We start from the raw sequence: 21468 nt of genomic DNA, 5'->3' as shown, positions 1-21468 counted from the left end.
GAAAAGGATTTATCATCGAGCTCATTAGAGAACATCTGGGCTCAGCAAAAGACCTGGAATGCGACTCAGCACGGGGCGCTCCTCTCTTCTCCAGTGCTGGGAATGTGAGCTCCTGCAGGGTGAGACTCGAGCCAGCTGTTTCCTCTAATCCCAGCAGCCTTCCTGCCGTGGGGTCCCGATGCTCTCAGCACGCAGGAGAGAACGAGAAAGTCCTGCTCCCTCCCCTTGGTGGCTGGGATTAATGGCTTCTCTGCAGTGCCAATGCGTTTTTGGGCCCTGGGGCAGCAGTAAAAAACAAAGTGCCCCTCCCATCTGCCAGCAAGTCCAAGTGTGTTTAATTGCTTTTCTTTCCACCTTGCCCATTGCTGCTGCTCGCAGGCATGCAAGGCCCCTCCGTCCCTCCCTCTCTCACTTCCCCAGCAGCTCAGGTCATGCAAAACTCTTCAGTTCAACCCACGTCTGCAGGGATGGTTTCTATCTGGGAAGGCTGCGACGAAGGCTGGGCTTCATTCACAGCTGCCCTCCTCCCTAAGAGTTCAAACTTTTTTTCCCCCTTCCCTTCCAAAACATCATTTCCCTCTGACTCCATTACAACCACTTAACCCCCCCATCACCACCTTAACTGCAATCCTCTTCTATTGATTGCTTTCCTTGCAGTGCTGCCTGATGGCCCCAGCCATGTCACCATAGGTGCTTGTCTGTGTTTAGGGACAATTCTGGCACCGAAGCGCCTCCAAAGTGTCAACCAGCAGCACAGACTCAGAACACACATGGGCACAGGGAACAGTTTGCACATTACCAAAAGGAAGCCAGCGCCTGCCTCAAGTGGGGTGGCTCAGCCCACAGCAGTAACGTGTGCTGCTGCATGGCAAGAGACAAATTCACTGCCTTTAGAAGAAGAACACCTGCAATCAGAAGGCTTGAAGTCCTGGTTTCTTCAGTCCTGGTGCCACCACAGTTGCTGAACATTCTTTTTAAAAGAAGGCAATGGAGAAAAAAAGGAAGAATACGTGTTCACTAATAGCTTGAACTGCTCTTCTCCCACTCCCCACAGCTCACAGAAGGTAAAGGCAAATATTGTCCTCAAGGTGATAGCAGGATTTTCATACTTTTGAGGGTGTGGCTGCTAACCTCACCATAACGTGGGACCCTGAGCAATTTGCTTTCATTCCCTCCCTCCCCTCCTGCCCCGAAGCAGGAGCGTGATTTTGGAGTATGTGACGCAGCTAGTTCTATTGCAGCTGGTGAGGAACTGAGCACAACCTGCCAGGGGACACAGCCAGAAGTCTTGGCTTGTCATTGCTTTCTTCAGCACGCCAAGAGGTCTGAGCCACTGTTCACTATTCTGCTTTTGATTTTTCTAACAGGGATAGATAGGGATTGACAGGGATTGATTCAGCAGCTCCTCTGGTGTATGACAAGAGTTAACACTGAAGCCTCAGTGAAATCACTAGAGCTCATCCTGTGCTCCCAGGAGTCACAGTGACCTTTTCTCTATCTGCCAGCCCACCTCTATTTATACCTAATATGGATATAAAATCCACAGCTGAGCCCATCGTAAAGCGCAGCCTCCCTCCAGCATGTCGCCTACCAGGATGCTCCCAAAGATTGAAGGGAATTACTTCTCAGACATAGGAGAACCCAGCAAGTTCAGCTCCTGCAGCCCCAGGCTGATGTCCATCATCCAAAGATGCACTTATTGATGCATGAAATACCTCAGCTCTGAGTGATTATCTACGACACCATGTAAACTTCAGAGAGAACTAAACAGAAAATGGGCCCTGGTGCCCAGAAGAAAAGGGAACAAAAGCACACACCATCAGCTGTTCCTTCAACCCAAACCAAGGAAGAGAAAACAGGCGGAAGGGAGGAGCTGGGAGGACAAAGCAGTCATGATCAGCATAGGAATAGGTTGTCTTCCATCTGAGAAGCGTGCCAGGGACATCTTCAGGGAGTGCCTAACAGCGTCCTTGGGCTGAAAGATTTCTGCATTTTCATACCAGATTAAGCCATGGGACGGAGATCAGAACAGTGCAGCCAACCTTTACAGCCTTGGAAGTTCAGCAGAACTTGTGGCCAACACAGTTAGATCATCTGATATGAATCCATGTGTTACAGGTCGTTAGGCTTCACCCGGTTACTCCCATGCTGAGCGCTGCAACTTGCATTTCAGACACTGAGAGTTGAAACATGCACCCACTGCTCTGCTGGCTTACCCCATCTCACTGCCTACAATCCAGTGCCTCCCTCCCAGCTGCAGGGGTCAAGCTTCAGTCTCACTGCCTCTCATTGTACCTCTCCCCATTAGTAAACCCTGCTCCCATGTTTTGTTTCTTCTTCCTTTCCAGGAAGTCAGCTCCATATTTTAATCCAGCCACCTCCTGCAGCTGGAAGAACAGTTTCTCTCAGTGCACATTCCTGATGCCAGTTTGTTCAAGAACCATTCTGGCCATTTTTGCTCCTGTACCTTGTCCTTCTGGCATCCTCAAATTGCTGAATCTCACCTCGGAGTGAAGCAGGGCTTAAAGCCATGGCCAAGTGAATCACAGAACTGTAGGGGTTGGAAGGGACCTCCAGAGCTCATCGAGTCCAACCCCCTGCCAAAGCAGGTTCCCTACAGCAGGTCGCACAGGTCGGCATCCAGGCAGGTCTTGAACATCTCCAGAGGAGGAATACTTTCCCCAAGTGGGGAGAGCATTGTTGCTTCCGTTCTACAGGGGACAAAACCGAGGTGCTGTCTGTCACGACTGGACTCCTAAATCCTCAGGGACCACATGGATTAGTAAGGGTCTTGGGTTAAGCTTTTAGTCACTGCTACTTCAAATGCTACACTGAGGGGGAGGAAGAGTTCTCTGCCTTAAACTTCTGAAAAGAAACACACTCCTTCATATAGTGAGAGATTTATGAACTGAATTTGAACTGATAAGGGCATGACCTTTTCTAGGAAGGGATACACACTTCTAACCCAGAGCTGGAGTCTTTACAAGCAGTACCAATAAAGACTGTAGATGACGAGTGATTTATTAGTCACCAACAACTTTCTCAGCATCTTTATAAGCAACGGGAGGTGGGTACCCACCACCACCAGGAATATCCAGCTTTACACGGCCAGCAGTGCAGTACAGCTAAGTGCTGACAGCCAGAAGTCACCAGAGAAAGAGATCCACAGCTGAATTTCCATAAACTCTGTTCCCTTTTAGCTTGTCTCAGTTAAGCATTTCACTGTGGGTGGGCTATAGGCTGGGCCATCAGGGCAGCTGAGACACTGTACACATTGCACACAGCTGCCTACTGCCGTTAGTGTGCCAAAATTCACACCAGTCCCTTTTACAAAGGCGGAGGTGGAGTGGGAGAAGGGGAAAAAAAAGGAAAGGTTGGTTCACTCCTTACTGTTAGGGTGTGTGTGGGAGGAAGGCAGAACAACAAAACCCAGAGCAAAAGGAAGGGGCGGCAGTGCCTGCTGAAAGAAGGGGTCTCCTGAGCAGGTCAACGATCACATCTCCAGCTCTGCCATTAGCCTCTTCCTTCCAGCTCAAGCAGAAGAGCTCTTGCTCTGATTAGGAGTCACTGCACCAACCAAGTCTCCTTTAGTCCATTCAGACACCTGCTGCTTGCCTTCCAAACAAGCGTCTTTGTGCATCTTTTTGCATTGCTCTGCAAAACCGGAGGGAACCCAATGAAAACATCTTGAAAACCAGTTCTTTCTCCTCTGGAGAATCACCCTTGTGAACCCTCTACAAGAGCTGAGTCTTTTGGAATGGCTTCCTCTCTTCTTTTTGGATCTGTGGGGAGCTCCACATTGATGGGTCATTCTGGATCCTTTCAGTCCCTCCCCATTCCTATTGGGATATTTGTGGGTTCCCCCATCTTTGGGGCACGCTCCATCTATGAACATCCTACATCTATGGGTTACCCCCTTTCTTATGGATCCTATGCATGCCCCCCCTTCCTATGGGTCCCACCTCGTATCTGTGGGTCCCTATGGTTCCTCCCATTCCTACTGGGGTATCTATGGGCCTCTATTTATCTCCCCCTCTGTTACTTAAGTTCATCTCTAAGGTGGATTTACTATGGCAGTGACCAAGGTCTGGGATCTTGCTGAGGTCATTTGTTCCTGACACAGGTCCTGTGCCGTGGGAAGGCATCCCAGATGTGGCTGTGATGCTGAGAGCTGGGAATACATTTCAGTATCTTCTGTTTGTCACATACAGATTTACTCCAAAGTCAATACTGTTTGCATTAGCGATTGTAAAAACAATCGTTCATAAAACAGAATCCCTAATTCATTGGTGTTTTCTATGAAGAACTGGAGGCAATGGACAGCAGTTACAGAACATACCTTCTGCAGACTCCCAGACCGTGAAGGGGGCAGCCTTCCCTGAGACTCCACGACCTGCCAAGTGAAAAAGCAGTCAGAAAGGAAGGCTGATGGAGGCAATGGCTGAAGACTGGAACCAGAGCCCCAGCAGCGTGCCACGTTCCCTCCAACACTTACCAACAGTCTGGGCTGCAGCGTCTCCCATTTCTAAAATGGGAACTACAAACCATTTTTACCCTTTCATCCTATCTGTTTAGTTTGTAAACTCTCCGTGGCAGAGCCTAATTTTTGTTTGTGTGTGCAGCACTTCGTACAGCAGGGTCCTGACCTTGGCAGGGGCTCCTCGGCATGACTGGAATACAAAGAAATGACGCTATCTTGATCAAACACGGAGAGCTCAGATAAACAACAGAAAAGCAGCTTGATGTTTCTTTCTGCAGGCTCTGCTTTCCGTGACTTGTTTATCCATCTCGGAGCCTCAGCAGACATCGAATCAAGCTGTTAGGAGTGAGATTTGTGGTCAGTCGAGCACTCGGGGAGTTGTTAAATGTTCAAAACCAGTTCTGTTCAGCAAACAGCTACTTTCATTTTGTTCCTTCTCGCAGATAGAAATACAGTTTCTTTATTCACTGCACACCCAGTTTTCCCATTAAAATTACATCAGGGTGACACAGGGACTTCTTCACTAAAAGGTGTCATTAAGTTTCAGGTAGGGACACCTGGCATTTGAGGCCTATCTTGCTTGCACTTTTTGGTACCGATCCAAATCACACCACAGTTAGATGAAGCAATGATTTCAGCAGGCTTAAGAAAGAAGGAAAAATATGATAGTTTCCAGATGAGTGTATTCTACTAAATTTAACGTGCCACTTGGTGCTTAGAATTTCCACTTTTTCCCCTTCCATTTATGTAATTAGAAATCAAGCAGCAAGAAACTGTTCCTATTCCAACCTCAGTTGGGAACAGTATGGTTACAGAGGTTTGTCCTCACAAGGAGCTTTGTACAGCTTACATGGACAGGCTCAAAAAGAAGGTCTGAATAATATGATTTTAATCACACCAGAACAGATACAGGCTGGCTGTGCACAAGTTATGTAGGCAGATATATAAAAAATACATGTCAATATAAATAACAAGAAGCAAGGCAGCTGTGCAAATCAAAACCAGTCATTTCTCACCAAACAACATTGGCTGAAGCTTTTCTGCATGCTGACAGTCATATTCTGAGGGTTGCTGCCACTTCTGGTTCTCTTGGTTCTTACCCAGGTTGATGCTCTTCTCTCCAGCTGAACCTGTTGGCTTCCCAGGCTGCTAGCACTGCAGCACACACGCACAGAACTCAATAAAAACACTTTCCAAACCACAGAGGAGCTATGGCTCCAAAATACATAGCTCCAATTAAAAACTGGGGCCAGATAAAATGATTCAAAATTGGGAAGAGATCCTGTTTCCAATAAGCTGTTTTGATCTGATGGATGAAGGCAGTCCGGCAAGGGAGGAGATGGAAAAACAAGGACATGCTGAAGCACTGATCCTGGATGGTATCATGCTTTGACAGAATTAACGCTGCTCTGGCATGAAAGCAATTTTATTTCATAAGTCCCTTGCTCTGGGCTAGCTCTCCAGCTTCTGTTGACTCTGAACACAGCTCAACATGTTCCTTCAGTGCACAGTCCATACACAACACCCAGGGCGGTGTGGCAGTGCAGGATGGTGCAGCACTCCAGCCAAATCTCAGTGACACTGCTCTGCAAGGTAAGGAGCTTCTCAAGCTCTCTGAACTTAGAAGACTGCCCCTCAGTCTGTCTCCTTCCTTCCTTGGCACACTTTGAAAAATAAATATTGTGCAGCTTGTTTTCCATTGTCTCCTCTGCAAGCAGAACAGGCTTGCAAGCTCCCTGTCAACCCATACAGCTTGCTTTCTGTCTTGGTACTTGTGCATTTATACCTTGCAGCATGGGAGGAAGAACATAAGTCCTTAAGAACCATCTCAATCGCTAGGAAATTGTGCTGAGTAAAGCAAAGATCTCAAGTTAGATGTAGAGCAGCAGGCTGCATGCTAACAACTATTTACAAGGAGAAGGGTAAATGTGAAACAGAAGGGAGCGTTTGGAGCAGTAACTTGCTAAGGCAATAGAGATTTAAATATTTGTGACCCACTCCCAGACACTGAAATGTTCTCCCACCAGAAGAGGGGTGAAAAAACAATCAACCCTGAAACGTAAGCGCTGAGCCAGGCGGTATGCGTGCCTGTTTCATCCACCACCATGCCAAGGAAGCTCCAAGCTTGGCTCACCGCGACTCAAAGCCACAGAGGGACAGCGGTGGCCAGCTGAGCCAGCCCCACAGCTGGGATTTGCTCTTTTCTATTCTGCCCCTTTGGAGAGGACAGAAATTCCCGTTCTGAAGGGCAACTGTGCAAACAGGACACAGGAGTATTTATACTCCTCTCCAAACACCAGCACAAGCAGCAGGGGTCTAGTGGATGATTTACGAGGTGGGAATGCTTCTTTGAACTGCACGTTAGATGGGGCTGCCTTTCAAGAGTGCAGAGCAACACACCACGGCTGTCTCTTCTGAAGAGCACTCAGAGAGGCTTTACCCAGTGGTCACAGCTGCTGCTAGGTACTCAAAATGACGTCCTCCCCTTCCATGCTCTCTCTCTCCTGCACTCACAAAGTCAACACACCACAGAAGGCCATTTTCGTTTTATTTATTTCCCAGAAGAGCTCTTCCTTGCACTTTCCAGACACAAGATACAAAACAAGAAACAGAACTTGGTTTCGTGTACAGAAACAGTTTGTTGGAGTATAAAGAGTTACTGGTGATCATTACTGAAGAATGTTGGCTTATTCCAGGCGCACTTCAGTATTCCTGAGGAATAATCATTGATTTCTCCTTCCTTCCCACTGGGATAGTCTTAGTCATTAGTCACTGTTCCTGTAAAGTAAGAAGGCTTATGTTATTAAAAAGCCATTTGGGTTCTTCGTGTGGAAGGTGCTGCACGATGTAAAACAAGCCTCTTAGCTTTGTAACGTTTCCAGAAGGTAGGTTAATGTTTTCATCTTTTGCTAGACTGAGAAGTGAACAGGGAGAGGTTACACAGCTATTTTCATAGCAGCAACGTGCCATGCTTTTGTGCAAACAAGACTCTGTCCTGGTCAGCTGAGTAATTAAAAACAAAAAGTGCAACTTAAACTACTTATGGACTGGATACCAGACAGAAATTAAAGCCACAAAGGCAGGAGAAGAGATTCCAATGGCTGAACTTCCTGTAGGACATCAATATAATCCACTTTGTTATCAAAGTACAGTGGTGGAGTCGTTTTGTCTTTTTTTTGTGCATGCTAAATAATTTTTCAGGTATTTGATCTGCATGTGTTTTCATTTTGCAGTGACACCTAAGTCACGCCATTCTCAGCTATGCAGTTTTAAGCTTTGGAATAATTGCTAGATGTTGATTTTAAATCAGCTGAACAGTAAAATCCATTTCATCAAATGACTTAAAGCCCTCAGAATCTTATGATCACAGATTAGAATCTTACTGCATTCTGTGTCTCCTGCTGTAGATGAATGGCTCCTGAATTGGTGTTAGTGCTTCATGATGAGTTTACCAACTCAATGGGCAGAACGATGGCCCAACTTAGGGTGGGTGCACTGTCACTTTGGAACCTCCTGATTAGCTGCTATCACAAAGGTTCTCCATCCTCTCATTCTCACAAAGGATTCAGAATTAAGAACTTGATCCTGAAGAATCAAGAATTCAGGCTGGATAAAGCCCCTAGCAACCTGCTCTGACCTCACAGCTGGCCCTGCTTGGAGGGCAGCCGAGGTGACCTGGAGCCCTTTCAACTTCAGTTATCCTGTGACCTTATGAACGTGACAGGTCACAAAACTAGAAATCATTTCACTCAAGTTGATCCACGCTTACATTTTTCTCCCTTAATGAAGCTGATTTTTCTTGCAGAATCTTTTGAGAAGTTAGCATTTGAAAAATAAAAAAAGCCTAAGTTTTGAAAAGGAAGTCCTATAGACTTCAGTTACAACAGTATTTTCTAGGAAGAAAACAGACGAGTGATAATGCAACAATATTTTCCATGCTCCTAACCAAGTGAAATGAAATAATTTTGTTGTAATAACCCTGGATCCATTATCCATGACACGACATTCTGGAGAGAATTAACGGCATTAACTGTTAGATGGCTTCATCTGCATCTTCCCTCTCAGCATGTTCAGCCTCTTTGTGCCAGACAGTCGGTGGAGACAGTGCTGGAAACTGCTCGTCTAGCCTTGTGCCATGCAGGCAGCTGCGCTTCTTCTGTGAAGTGTCCTTTCAATTACCTCATGCTCCAAAGGACCACCCTTGCTCCAAAGCCCAGATTAGTCCTTAATCCAAACAAAATCCCTCACTAGGCTGACCTGAAAGTCAGCTTTCTGTTGCTCAACATCCTTAGTAACAAGCATCGCTGAATGAACAATGCCTTCTCAGAATGCGCATGCAGGGCACTCATCCTTCATGCAGCTATAGACAGTTTGTTCCAATTTCTTTTTAGGAATGTGAACTGGAGGAGCGCGCTCAGGATGGTGTACAAAGCTGATGCAATTCTGCATAAGCAACAAATGTGGCCAGAAGAGTTATGCACAGACTTGTGATGGTGGAGCAGCACTGGGCCATAGCTGGCAATGCTGTATCAGCTGGATTTAAGTCACAGTTGCTCTGCTTCGTTACCCAAATTCTGTTTTTCTGAAGTAGCAGTTCAAGAAGCTGACTGTTTCCCTTTCTTAACAGGCAGCTGGAGATAACCAGAAATAGCTGTGCCTGGTAAGGTTGCAGAAGGCTGGCATAAGCTCACCTGCCAAGCAAATCTAAAGAGGATGGACTCAACGTTCACCTCTCACCTCTGGGTGCATTAGATGCGTTCAGATGAAGACTAACAATACCACCAAGTCTCCCTCATTAGAACAAAAAAATGAATCAGTGTCAATTTCTGCACCCTGTTTACAGCCCACGAAACGCCCCTGGCTGAACATTTTACCTCAGTATTTCTGTGGTACTCAAATATCCACCAGCACCCAGTGGGAGGCTGCCCATGGGTATCTCTGCAGTGCTTCTCACACTGCTTTGCTCTGCAGATCCAAAATGCTGCTCCTTCCCCCATTTTTGTTTTGTTTTAAGAGGCAACAAGTTACCAGAAAAACAGTCCCAACTTCTGTACATGAATAAAAAGAACATTAATGAGTTGGTCTTTGGGTTCAGGACACCACGAGTGCAACGTAGGCAGCTTCTGAGTAAAGATAATTCCTACTAATTAATTTATTTTAAAATATTTTTATCGCAGTGTGGTCAGTGACAATCCTGAAGTCATTTAAACCATTCTTGTCAGAAACATTCTACTGTACAATGTCTTGTTATTGTTACTACGTTTTTATCCAGCCAAACAAGTCACGAGAACTTAGAAATGAATCATGTTTTCCTGCTACAAAAAGATCACAGATCAGCTTCCACAGGCAGATCTACTTGACATGACTTTCACTTTCTTCCAGCGCTGCCTATTTCAAAGGCTCAAGACAGAATTAATTTGTTGGTTTGTTGGGTGTTTTTTTTTTTAAGCTTTCCTATTATCTATTTTTATTACTTGGATTTTCTTATGGTAGGAAAACCCACCTGCAGGAACTTCTACACTAATGTTATGTGTTCAGTCTAAATGTTACTGCTTGGCAATGCATTTATAAGGCTTTCTAACAAGCAAAGGAACCCAACCCCTACAGTACAACAGGTTTCTACTATCAAGCAAACAAACACTGTCTAGATGCAGCACTGAATGCTAACCTACACAAAGCTACCAGCAGTTACTGATACTGCTACTGATACTTACTTTGACAAATTTACCATGGAGAAGATATGGAGACTGGAAGTCATGTTGACAATTGGAATAAGCCATTCCTAACCCCATCCCCGACCCAAATGCAATCGGCCACGTCTTTCCTGTGGGAACAGAAGCAAGAAGGTAAAAACAACAAGAAAAGCCATTGATTTCATATGAGAATGATAGCCTTGCTACATAAACACTAAGATTAAGTTGGCACAGCATTTCCTGCAATTGCAGGACATGAGCTGAGCACAGCAGTTCAGAGATGCCGCATACAACGGCTCTGCGACCCGACAGCTAAAAGCTCTGGTAACTTCATTTCAACCTGATAATGAACGAGTCGTTGACACCTTCATTAAGTTCTACTGCCTCAACAATTGCTCGGTTTTAAACTGCAGACAAAAGCTAGGGAAGCAAGCCATCAAGATTACTGCAGTGCACTTACTTTTGAAGAAGATGACTGAGAAAACAATTCCTAACCCAAATCCAGCACCTGTAAGAAGAAATACAGTGAGTAAGGCCTCAGGTCACACAGAGAGATGGAAAACTGTTTCGTTCTTTGCAGTCGTTCTTTGTTCTGACTCAGGAATAGCAGAGTGCAGTTGTTTCAGCACACCAAACAAAAGTGATCTTAAAAGCAATTCTGAAACCAAGAATTCTTACTTTCTTCAGTAATTAGATGCAGCTCATTCCAATTAGAATCCTAACATCTGTAAGAACTTTACAATCAAAAGGAGTTGGGAAACAACCTCTCATCCCCGAGAAAACTTTCTGAATTCGTGGCCCAATTCGCAATGTGGAATTATGATTTATTTGGCTCATTGTCAGTAAATGAGAACGGCTTAAACGCAAACTTATTGTGTCCTGGAGCTTCAGATGAATATCTTATTGTATTTCGTTTATCTCGCTACTTAACTGCTTCAACGTGTGGCCTGAGGGCAGCAGAACGTGGTGCTTTGTGTTACTCCATACCTTGCAAAAGCAAGCTCCGGGCTGCTCATCTTTCACATCCACAGCACTCACTCTGGAGCATATTTAAACACGTTTGAAGGAGCGAGTGGCTTTTCACATCCCTATCCTATATATAGAAATAACTGCAGCAGTTGAAAGCGTTTACCCGGCACCATTAGGGAACTCAGCTGGCGTATTTAAAAATCATTTTGCTTTCTTTGGAAGGCGCACGTGTGATTTTTTGTAAGAATTCAGGCAAGTCTGCAAAATTCCTCTCAAAACCCAATAAATATAACGGTGAAAAGTCTGAGTTCAGCAGCTAAATCCTACCCTTAATTACATCCACTCAAGACAAGAATTTCAGATAAGGTGCAGAAGGAAAAGAATGTTTTTAAGAAAAAATAAATCAGTCACGCATGCATGAGCTCACTAAAAAATACCCAGCAGCTTCAGGTTTGCAGCAAACACATCTGAATTCTTCCAGTACAAGAAGTCTATCTTAGGAATACTTCTGTTTTCCCACTGAATAGCCCTAAAAGCACATGGCCCTCATTTCAGCTCCTCTGAATGCATTACTAAGCGGGCTGTGCCCAGAACAATGCCAAAGCATCCTATGCCCTCTTGATATAGGAGTAAAGGTCTTTTTTAAGTGGGTTTTGTTTTTTTTTTTTAATATATACTTTCCTTAACCTTCCTTTTCCTCTCGAAAGCTTTTTTCCTTGCAGAAAATCCACCAAAGGGGGCTCAGGCACAGATTACTGAAGCACATTCACTGCACTAACTAGTATGTTAACTAAGCACCCCATGCTTTTCACTGATTAACAAGCCTTAAGCACTAGAAGAGATGACCATAGAATAAGACTCCCACTAGCACTTCTGTCCATATTTACCAAGGGCTGGCAGTCAGAGCTGCTTTTGCAAACTCCTTTCGTTGTCCTACACGTTTTCACGAGCTCTGGTTGCACTACAGTTAACTGCTTCAGCAGCTCATCACAGCGCAGCCGGCTCACAAACTCGCCGTGGCAGACAAGCACTGTGCCCACCTGCCGAGCAGTGCTGACACAACGCCCCCAGCCGCTTTCCAGCCCTTCACAGAAGGTCCGGCTTTCACTCTGATCACTTGCACAGCTAAAAGAAAAAAGTCTCGGCTCCTCACAGGTCTGCAGTTCAGACAGCAAGAGATGCAGTACTCAGGGGAACGTCATACAAACAGCCAACTACTCATCCTGTGTCTGGATGCGACTGGCATTTCTGCTCGGACTGGAAGAGACATCAGGCATTAGGAAGAGCAGCAGTCCATCCCTGCTAAGCCCTCCGCTCCCCCTCCCCAGGCAGAGCCTTCCTCCTGCACCTTTGCTATAAAACAGCTGGTGCTGGCTCTAGCAGAATGTTTATGCTATTAGGGATAATTACTATCTTCAAGAATTCATCCAGCGGACAACTGCCGGCCCCCCGGCCTGCCTTCCTGGCTGCCTTTTCCTCCAACACACTGCCTTTTTGTTTGCAGCTATTGTGCTGCGGGTCACAATCCCGCTTTCTGAGGAAGTCGCATTCAGTTTGGAGGGCTGCCCGTTCAGGACTGATTGTGTGAACTGCCCGCTCAGAAGCCTGTCCTGCAGTGAGCAACACCAGTCCCACGCTTCCAGTCCAAGAGAAGATTCCCTCTGCCAATTCAAACAGTTTAGCTAATCAATGAGAAATGATTTAAAGGATGACAAACTCTGCATCATCTCAATGCACAGCCCAAGCAGTTCCTAACGTCACCACATTTTCCAGACACCGTTACCAGTCAAACCCACATTTCTTCCTATCAGTGTGGTGGTAAACCAGCTAGGTTCTTGTCTTAAAAAGGCTACAACACAGAAGCAGCTGCAGTTAATACATTTTCTTTCCAACCACATCCAGAAATGTTCATTATCTGGAGCTCTTTTCACCTCCCTCCTTCAGAAGTGAGAATCACACCCCCAGTTGTGAGGGCTCTGCACAGACACCATCAGCACTGCTTCCTCCTGGCATTTTTCTTCGCAATTAAAACACAAAGCATGAGTTTCAGATGCTCTCACTCCATCCTATTGGGCAGGAAGGCAAGTACAGAGGCTGACTGGTTAAGAAAAATGATGGTAAATTAGCCAGGGCCTCGCTTTAAGTAATGAAAACACTTCAGAGAAATACACATCTGCCAGGTAACGTTTTGTGAGTGTTTTCTGTTTTCTGCACAAGAAGGAAACCTGAGAAACAAAGCCCAAGAAGTTGTTCATTACCATGGCCATTGCCAAAAGCAGCTAGGCTCATTCCATTTCTTGGTTAGGAAAAGCAACAAGCCGTGCTGAAAGCTGCGGCTGACCCCAACACCCCTATCAATAAGAAGAGCTCAGATCTGCCTCTCATGTAGCCACTGCTTATATAACATTTGCTCTTTTCTTGGTTGGTTTAAACATTGGTTTTAACTTCAAACCAGAAGCTTGAGCTACATTTCACTTCTTAGCCCATCTGGTTAAGAATCTATTTCTGTGGACAGTTTGTCACTCATCTTCGTTGCACTAGAAAGTATTTGTGGTTATGTGGTCATTTCCTGCGTCTCCAAGACAAGGGGGGAGCTGAACCATCTTTTCTTGGAAGCCAAGCAATGCATTTTGCTTTAATTCTATATAAAGTTACACCAGAGATAAACAATGGCGCAGCCCTTGATGAGTTTTACAGGTTGAAGTTCTCACATGCTCGATTTCCTTTTAAAGAGGCAGCACGTCGCTTCAAGGAGCCTCCCACCTGAGCAGGGGACACTGGGCCTGCAGCTGTTCCTGCTACAGAGCAGCACCTCTAGGCCAGGCTCCAGCTTCAGGACAATAAAACACGAAAGGTTTACCTTACAATAAAAACAAACGAACACAGAAAAGCCAAGGGCTTGAGCCACACTCTGGCGCATTTTGCCTCCCTCTCTTGCATGACGGGCTCTTTGGAAGAAAAGGCCACAGGAAAGGGTACAACACATTTTTCACCTCCTCTGACAGTTTAAAATGTTTAACTAGGAAAGCAGCCTCTTCCACCCTCCATCCATCATCTCAGCTTAAGCTCATTTACAGTCAGTGTCAGCAGAGGACAGGGCGGTTCTGCCGACGCCGCGCTGCGCTCCCCGGCTGCACAGACGGCCGCAGCCACACAGAACTGGTGTGAGGTGAAGCAGCTCTTGGAAACTCTTATTTCTGCTTTTTTGGCTCATACACCTTCCAAAAAAACCGTCACGGTATCTCAGAACAATGTAACACGCAGGACAGCATGCGCTGCATACCCAACAGGACATCATACAAGCGTCTCGTAGAGAAACGCAGATCTTCAGGGGAGGTTTCTGCCCCCAGAAGAACATCTGGGAAAAGCTTTTTCACAGAATCACAGAACTGTAGGGGTTGGAAGGGACCTCCAGAGCTCATCGAGTCCAACCCCCTGCCAAAGCAGGTTCCCTACAGCAGGTCGCACAGGTCGGCATCCAGGCAGGTCTTGAGCATCTCCAGAGAAGGAGACTCTCTAAGTTTAACTAAGTTTAACTCCAGAGAAGGAGACTCTCTAAGTGCCTCCAGCAGTGACACCACACAGTTCCTTCTAGCGACCCAAGTAGCTGCAGGCTGAAGCAGCTCTGAAGGCTGCCACACCTAGGGAGCCTTTCCTCCAATGGCTCGAAGCTTTAAGATAGATGGATTAAAATGCTTGCTGACATCTGGCAATGTGTCGCTGTTACTATAGCAGCTGGAAGGTTTTCAATTACTTAATAGTTTGGGGTTGGTTTTTTTTGGGCATCAGATGATTTTCCTCTCCCAAGCACAAAGCTTCAGGCTGTCCTTCAGATTCTGTTGTTTTACACTTAGTTCTTCTAAGTGACTGCAGTAAAACGAGGAAGCAACTGCTGGAATTTGGCTTCTTGTTGTAACAAAGCAGCACCTCCACGCAGACCAGACTCAACAGAAGCAGTGAAGGACTTTTCTACCAGAGATTTCTTCCCAACTAAAACCTTTCCATTTCGATCAAGAAAATCTATGGAGCTCAGTTGATTTCTGTGACAGCAACAGCTTTGAGGCTTTGTGGCACATCTCATCCACGGGCCCGAGCATCAAGCAAGCAGCAGCTCAGCAGCAACAGAATTTGCTTTAAACACTTAAGAAAAATTAAAGTATTCAAAAGAGGCTGCTCACCAAGTATCCTTCCTGTTGTAGGGTGTCCCATCCTAACCTCCCCCCTTCTTGCTCCTAAAAAATGGTTTGGACAATGTACACAGGTAACTGTTGTGCAGAAGTGAGCCTTCTTTGCACACTGGAGCATTGCAGGGCAAGGCTGAGAGCACGCAGCCACCAAGAGAAAATTAATTCCAAGCAGACTCCTTGCTAGGTCTTTCATGGCAGGAGTCAGATTTTCTTCAAACACCAACCTTCAAGCTTTCATTCTCATCTCCCCTGTTGCGTGGGCTGTTTACACTGCAGACAGAAAAACGAGCAAGGACACTGGAAGAAAACACAGTGAAACCAGACCCCGAGCGCTCGAGGAAGAAGCCGGAAAAAGAGTGTTTTGTTTTCTTGTAGCATTTGACTGTAGTAACACAGAATACTTGGGAAGACAGAATAAAAATACCCAAACAGCCATATAATAGGAAAATGCTGACATGCTTTCAGGGGCCGCTTTCACCCTTAAGCGCTCCTGCAGTTTAACTGCTGCCCAGATGCAAACCTTAGATAGACATCAGCACTTCTGCACACAGACTGAGTGCAGCAGGGAGTATCAAGTTTAGTCTGTGATCCCCTACACGGTCACAGCTGCTCAATCTCAGAGCCTAAGAAGAAACTCTTCATCCCCACACTGGCAAATGAGACAACGAGCATATACTACGTTTCCTCCTTCCCTCTTACAGAGGACAAAGAGAGAAGAGAAAAGCAGCTCTGTGAATAATTCAGCCAGCAGAAAGGATCTTCTTAATACTGCATGCAGCCTTTAGACACAGATCAGGGTTGCACTCTCTGACAGCCATACTCCTTCACATCCACCATTACTGATGTCTAAGGGACAGTGGCAATGTAGCAAGAAGCAGAGATGGCAACACGTACTAGAAACGCTCCAAAAAGCGGCCTGAATTCTTCTCAAATCTCTTGCTAACAGTTTATTCTTATCAAATGTGTACAAGCAGCCCTGATTTAGACAGAATTAAATATGAGTCTCAAAGAGCTCAAAGGAGTTGTTCCCACAAAATGCTGTCACATCCCACGGACCTGACAAGGACACCGCTTGGCAGGAAGCCCCTTCTGCTGGGCAGCGTCCCCCTGTGCCAACTCCCAAAAAGGCACAGCTGGCACCTGAACAATGCACTGACGCAGAGGATGAGGAAGTCGGTGTGCTTTGAATTCACTTCCAGCAGAGGAGATCTTATGAAGTCAAGGGGTTTCAAATGGCTGCAGTATCACGTGGGCATCGCAGCTCTTCCTGAGGGCTTCCTGGCACACCAGAAGCATGGCCAGGAGCTGCTGGAGGAAGGAACCAGCAGGGCTCCCCACAGCACAGCTTGCAGCTCCCTGCCATGGTGGCACGAGCCAAACAGCACCAGCTGCCACCTTACAGACAAAGGAAAAGCAGCTGGGGTTACAAAGAAATCACAGTGCCCATCGTAATGCAGTGCACCCATAACGTTTGTGTCCTCCAGCACTAAAACCAAATTCCCAATTGAAAAACAAGTCTTCTGTCCTGGTAGCTAAGACTAAATGGCACGTTGCAATGGCCAAGCAAAAAAAAAAAAACAAACCTGACAAAAGCTTCAAAATAGGAATTTCAGGATTTCTGTATATTTAGACAAAGTTTAATCCAGTTTTCAGAAAGTGTAATCAAGTTTTATCACTATATAGACTGACTCTGTCCTGTTCATAACCATGTGAAGGATTATTTAAAAATACTGACACCACAATCCACACAATGACTCTCTCTGACAAATTCAATCTGGGGAATGACACAAACAATACCATTTTACCCTTGCCATTAACAGAGACAGCTATTCAAGCAGGCAAGATGATGCAAGCCAGAAGAAATCCTGTAACAGTTGCAGGACAATTGAAAGCGCCTTCTTCCCTTCAAAAATCCCCATTAAATGGGAATTAGAAGCATTTTATTTTCAGATGTCAAAACAGAGGATTAGAGGAAAATGGACATTATGATGCTGAGTTCTTCACAAGCTTCCAGGCTGAATCTTGGTCAAGCACAGACAGACTTCAAAACATTCATCTGCTGCAAAAAATAAACTGATGTCAGCACAGCAACTTAACACACAAGCCAAAAAGTAAATAGGTTTCCTAGATTACCTTTTGGTTACAGGTAAATTACAGCACCGAATCCTGTAAAACTACAACAGTTCCAAAACAACACGCATGCATACAAACTCCACCTCCACTTACATACACACTCTTTGCTCTGAAAGCAGCACATTCTATCCACTGCCCAAAATTACAGCCTAACAGAGAAAAACAACTCTGCCAGTCTTTTACAGATAGCGGCCTTTCTAAATAAAGAGGCAAAAACTATCAGTTAAAAAAAACAAAGCAAAGAGAAAGTAAAACCACCACCAAAACCATTTAAACAGCGGGGTTGGAAGCAATTCAGCTGAGGTCTCTGCAAAACCCAAGTCGGTGTGATCTGCATCGCTCACCAGAGAGAGCCCTTGGTTAGCCAAGGACACGCAAACCAGCCCGCTGTGCACAGAACACTGTGCTTGCAGCCAGATTTACACTCATCCTCATCATTAGCAAAATAAACACCAGTCTCCTTAAAAAGGAGGACAGCACACAAGCCCTATTTAACCACGCTTGGACATTTTACACAGTGGTTTAAAGCAGCCAGCTCTTTGAAATGAAATACTGTCTTCACTAGACCTGACAACAGGTCTGTTTCGTACAGGAAAAAAAGAAAGATTTTTAGTACTGAATTACAAGATGTATGCAAGTAGTGAGCAGGAGGTCAAAAATATAATATTGGATTTCAAAAAAAGATACAACTTAAGATAAATATGTATTTTGGACGTTTTAGCAGCAGGACATCTCCAACTAAAACAGCACAGCATAACTACAAACAGCACAGCCAAACACAAACAGTTTTAAGAAACCAGTGGGAAGTCTAACAGACTAATAATACAGGACAGGCTGCACATGGCCCTCAGCTATCATTTAACAAAACACTTGTGCTCATAAAGGTACTCTCCTCTGCTACCTGTGTGCCTGCATCTCTCACGTTAAAACAGAGTGAAATTGGTCGCTACAGTTCTCACAGATGCTGGAAAAGATGCTGTCAGGCTTGCAAAGCTTCAGAAACTGAATGTCCATCTTTAGTTACAGTACCTAAAAGGGGAAAATGGAGAGCTAACCATGAGGTTCACTTTCTTCCCAGCCACTGGCTCAGAGGTACTTCCTGCTCTAGTGCTTGGGATGTGATGGAACACACAGGACAGAAACCAGCACCCACAAAGAAGTGAGGATTTGATCCATTCCTACATCTCACATAACTGACAAAATTCTCAAGTGAAAAAGCTCGTCTATTTTATTTGCATTATAACAACCACCCTTGAGAGTTTATTGGAGAGTTCAACCCAAAAGTAACGCTACAAAAAGTCCTCACAACCATGCAAGTTTTGAACTCCTGCAGAGAAAGTAATCACTCCCACTGAGATAGTCTGGGTTGGTGCTGCCAGTACTCACGTAACAGTTTGCCCAAGCCACGTCCATTTCCAAGGCCAGCATCATCTTCTGTCACTAACAACTGCAATAGGAAGCACTTTCTGGAGTGTTACAGTTTTCAAAGCTCACAGTGAATCAGTCTGCTGTTAATGCCATAGAAGAGGTTGCTATTCTTTTAATCCAGTATCTACAACAACAAAATCTATTGCACACGAGGAGAAGGAGAGCCAAGGATAAAAATCAAAGAGGGCAGCTCATCTACCATCCCAAGGCAATGCACTGACAAACCCCACTGACAAACCTGAATTTTACTTAAACCTCTCCTCAATGCCACTGTGAAGATAACAAGCAGGAACTCTTGAGCTCTAATGCAGAAATTCTAAGTACATCTTATTTCCCCCAACACCACTTTTGGATAGAAGAAAACACCAACTGAAAACAAAAGGCCTGATAAAGAGGCATGCTGCATCATAACCTAAGCTGAATCTGCTTCTTTCAGCCTCCCAAGGAGGCTTTGCGCATAAAGGACCCCTGCATGTACAGCTGCAGCATGGAACAAGCTCTTGTTTATAATTTGGCATACTTAATATTTTATGATAAAGCAACCAATGGTATGGAAACATAAACATATCTGGATATGTTTGTCAGGCAAACCTGAATAGAATTTCAGAAGACAAAACATTGCTCCACAGTACTTGACACTTTTCAAAGGCCTGTTATAAACAATGGAAGTTTCAGTTTACTCAAAATTATTAAACATCTTTTCTAATGGAAAAGTATTAGGTAACTAAAGCCCCGAGTTCCTCATCAGCTTTCAAGCTTAAGGCCACTAGAGCAACAAGAGATAAACACTCACATTTCTCAGATATTATTTATGTCTCTAAAAAAAGACTTTTGCACCAACAGGACAGCCACTCCTCCCATATCAGACACAAGTCACTCTGTACAGAGCATTTAAAGACTTGCTTTGATGCACTCTTTCTGCAGAATCATTCAGGTTGGAAAAGACCTCCATGATCACCCAGTCCAACTGTCTGCCTACCATCAATACTGCCCACTAAACCCCGTCCTTAAGTGCTACATCACCATGTTTCTTCTCCACAAAGCCACAACCACTCTCTCATTCAGACAGCGACGTGGACATCACCAAACCACACAAATGAGCTCTGCTCACTCACAGAACTCCCAGGTAAATGTGAAAACTTATCAGTGGTTTGCTGCACGTGAATCGCTTCAAACACACATACAGTCATAGAAGCACAGAATGGGCTGGGTTGAAAAGGACCACAATGCTCATCCAGTTCCAACCCCCTGCTGTGTGCAGGTCGCCAACCAGCAGCCCAGGCTGCCCAGAGCCACATCCAGCCTGGCCTTGAATGCCTGCAGGGATGGGGCATCCACAACCTCCTTGGGCAGCCTGTTCAGTGCCTCACTACCCTCTGGGGGAAAAATTTCCTCCTATCTCTATCCTAAACCTCCCCCATCTCAGTTTAAAACCATTCCTCCTAGCAAAGAAGAAAACAAGGAGAGACATTCTAATGCTTCAAGAAGAGACACAGCTGTGTGCAGAGCCGGAACGCCAGATGCAAAGCTCAATGTCAAAGCATGCACACTGCACTACGGAACACACCCAAAGCTATCGGTGTGCCATGCTGCTTACTGCTTTTAATAAACGCAGCCCACCTCGCACACAAATAATTCTAAACCCAAATTTCCATCACGGCAAAACCGAGGTGGTGGCAGGGACGGATGCAGCAACGCAGCCCATCTGGGCTCAGTACTGACGGCATTTCTCACAGACACCGCTCACCTTTATCACAAGGAGCGTCAAAGCAGAGGTCAAACCAGACCCTCCGCCATCAGCCGGGCCGGGTCACAGCAGCGGGGGTCCGAGCCCGCCGCCAAGGTCACCTTGCGGGGCTCTCTCCAGCCGCTCCGCTCCTCGGCCCTCCCGGTGGGGGCGGAGCTCCGGAACCCCTCGCCGTTCCGCCCGCCGCTCGGCGGCCCGGCCCGGGCCCTCAGGTGGCACAAGGCCACACGGGGCCCTTCCCGCCGGGCATGGCCGCAGCACAAAGCCTGCCGAGCGACGGCACGCACAGCCCCAGATACACACCGAGCTGCCACCGCTCCTCCCCAGGCCCTCCTCCTGTGCCGGGCCCTCCCCGCCCTTACCCAGCTTGACGGCGGAGTCCGCCAGACAACGATCCCACTTCCTGCCCAGCTCGCCCTCCGACGCCATCTTGACAGACCCCTCCCACCTCAGGCCGCGCCTCTACCGCCTCCTCCTCCTCACAGCAATTCTCGCGAGACTCTCCGCCGCGGGTTGGAGGCGGCAAGGGATATCTCGCGAGACTTCACTCGACCCGTTGTCAAGGTTACTGGCGGGAAGGCGCGATGGCGGCTCCTCGCCTCGAGGCCGTTCCTCCCCACAGTCTCCAGCCTCAAAAGGGCTGTTCTTCCCCGCAGTGCCCGGCTCCGAAGCTCCGGCCCCTCCTGGGCCCTATGTCTTCATCCAGGGCTCTTGCCATGCCCTTGCAAGGACACAGATCCGTCAGGCAGCATCCTCATCCCCCCACAGCAGGGCGCACCACGCAGAGCTGCTCCCCTCAGGGCTCCCACCTCTAGTTCGGTAAGAGCCCTT

At 46.2% G+C, this 21468-nt stretch overlaps 1 protein-coding gene and 1 long non-coding RNA gene across 2 annotated transcripts; both read right to left on the bottom strand.

Annotated features, from left to right (window-relative positions):
• Positions 1–7011: 7011 nt before the first annotated feature.
• MICOS10 (mitochondrial contact site and cristae organizing system subunit 10) lies at positions 7012–21133 on the bottom strand. The gene is made up of 4 exons (XM_052691823.1): positions 21000–21133; positions 10634–10681; positions 10195–10304; positions 7012–7258 (listed from the first exon to the last, which is right to left on the bottom strand). The coding sequence occupies exons 1-4, from the start codon at positions 21064–21066 to the stop codon at positions 7250–7252; spliced, it is 234 nt and encodes a 77-aa protein (XP_052547783.1). The 5' UTR covers positions 21067–21133; the 3' UTR covers positions 7012–7249.
• On the bottom strand, positions 16262–20631 carry LOC128085002 (uncharacterized). Its single transcript, XR_008208759.1, has 2 exons — positions 18849–20631; positions 16262–17388 (listed from the first exon to the last, which is right to left on the bottom strand). It is a non-coding gene; the product is annotated as an uncharacterized LOC128085002 (long non-coding RNA).
• Positions 21134–21468: the final 335 nt, after the last annotated feature.

The sequence above is a fragment of the Tympanuchus pallidicinctus genome, unplaced genomic scaffold (assembly GCF_026119805.1).
Source record: "Tympanuchus pallidicinctus isolate F22 unplaced genomic scaffold, pur_lepc_1.0 scaffold29, whole genome shotgun sequence".
Classification (NCBI taxonomy): domain Eukaryota; kingdom Metazoa; phylum Chordata; class Aves; order Galliformes; family Phasianidae; genus Tympanuchus; species Tympanuchus pallidicinctus.
Note: the sequence above shows the minus strand (reverse complement) of the source record. Positions and strands in the feature narration are given on the sequence as shown.

Coding starts and splice junctions, on each gene's coding strand:
- MICOS10 (XM_052691823.1), bottom strand. CDS start 21,066: ATGGCGTCGGAGGGCGAGCTGGGCAGGAAGTGGGATCGTTGTCTGGCG. Junction 10,682..20,999: donor GGACTCCGCCGTCAAGCTGG/GTAAGGGCGGGG, acceptor TTCTTCTTACAG/GTGCTGGATTTGGGTTAGGA. Junction 10,305..10,633: donor CTCAGTCATCTTCTTCAAAA/GTAAGTGCACTG, acceptor CTGTTCCCACAG/GAAAGACGTGGCCGATTGCA.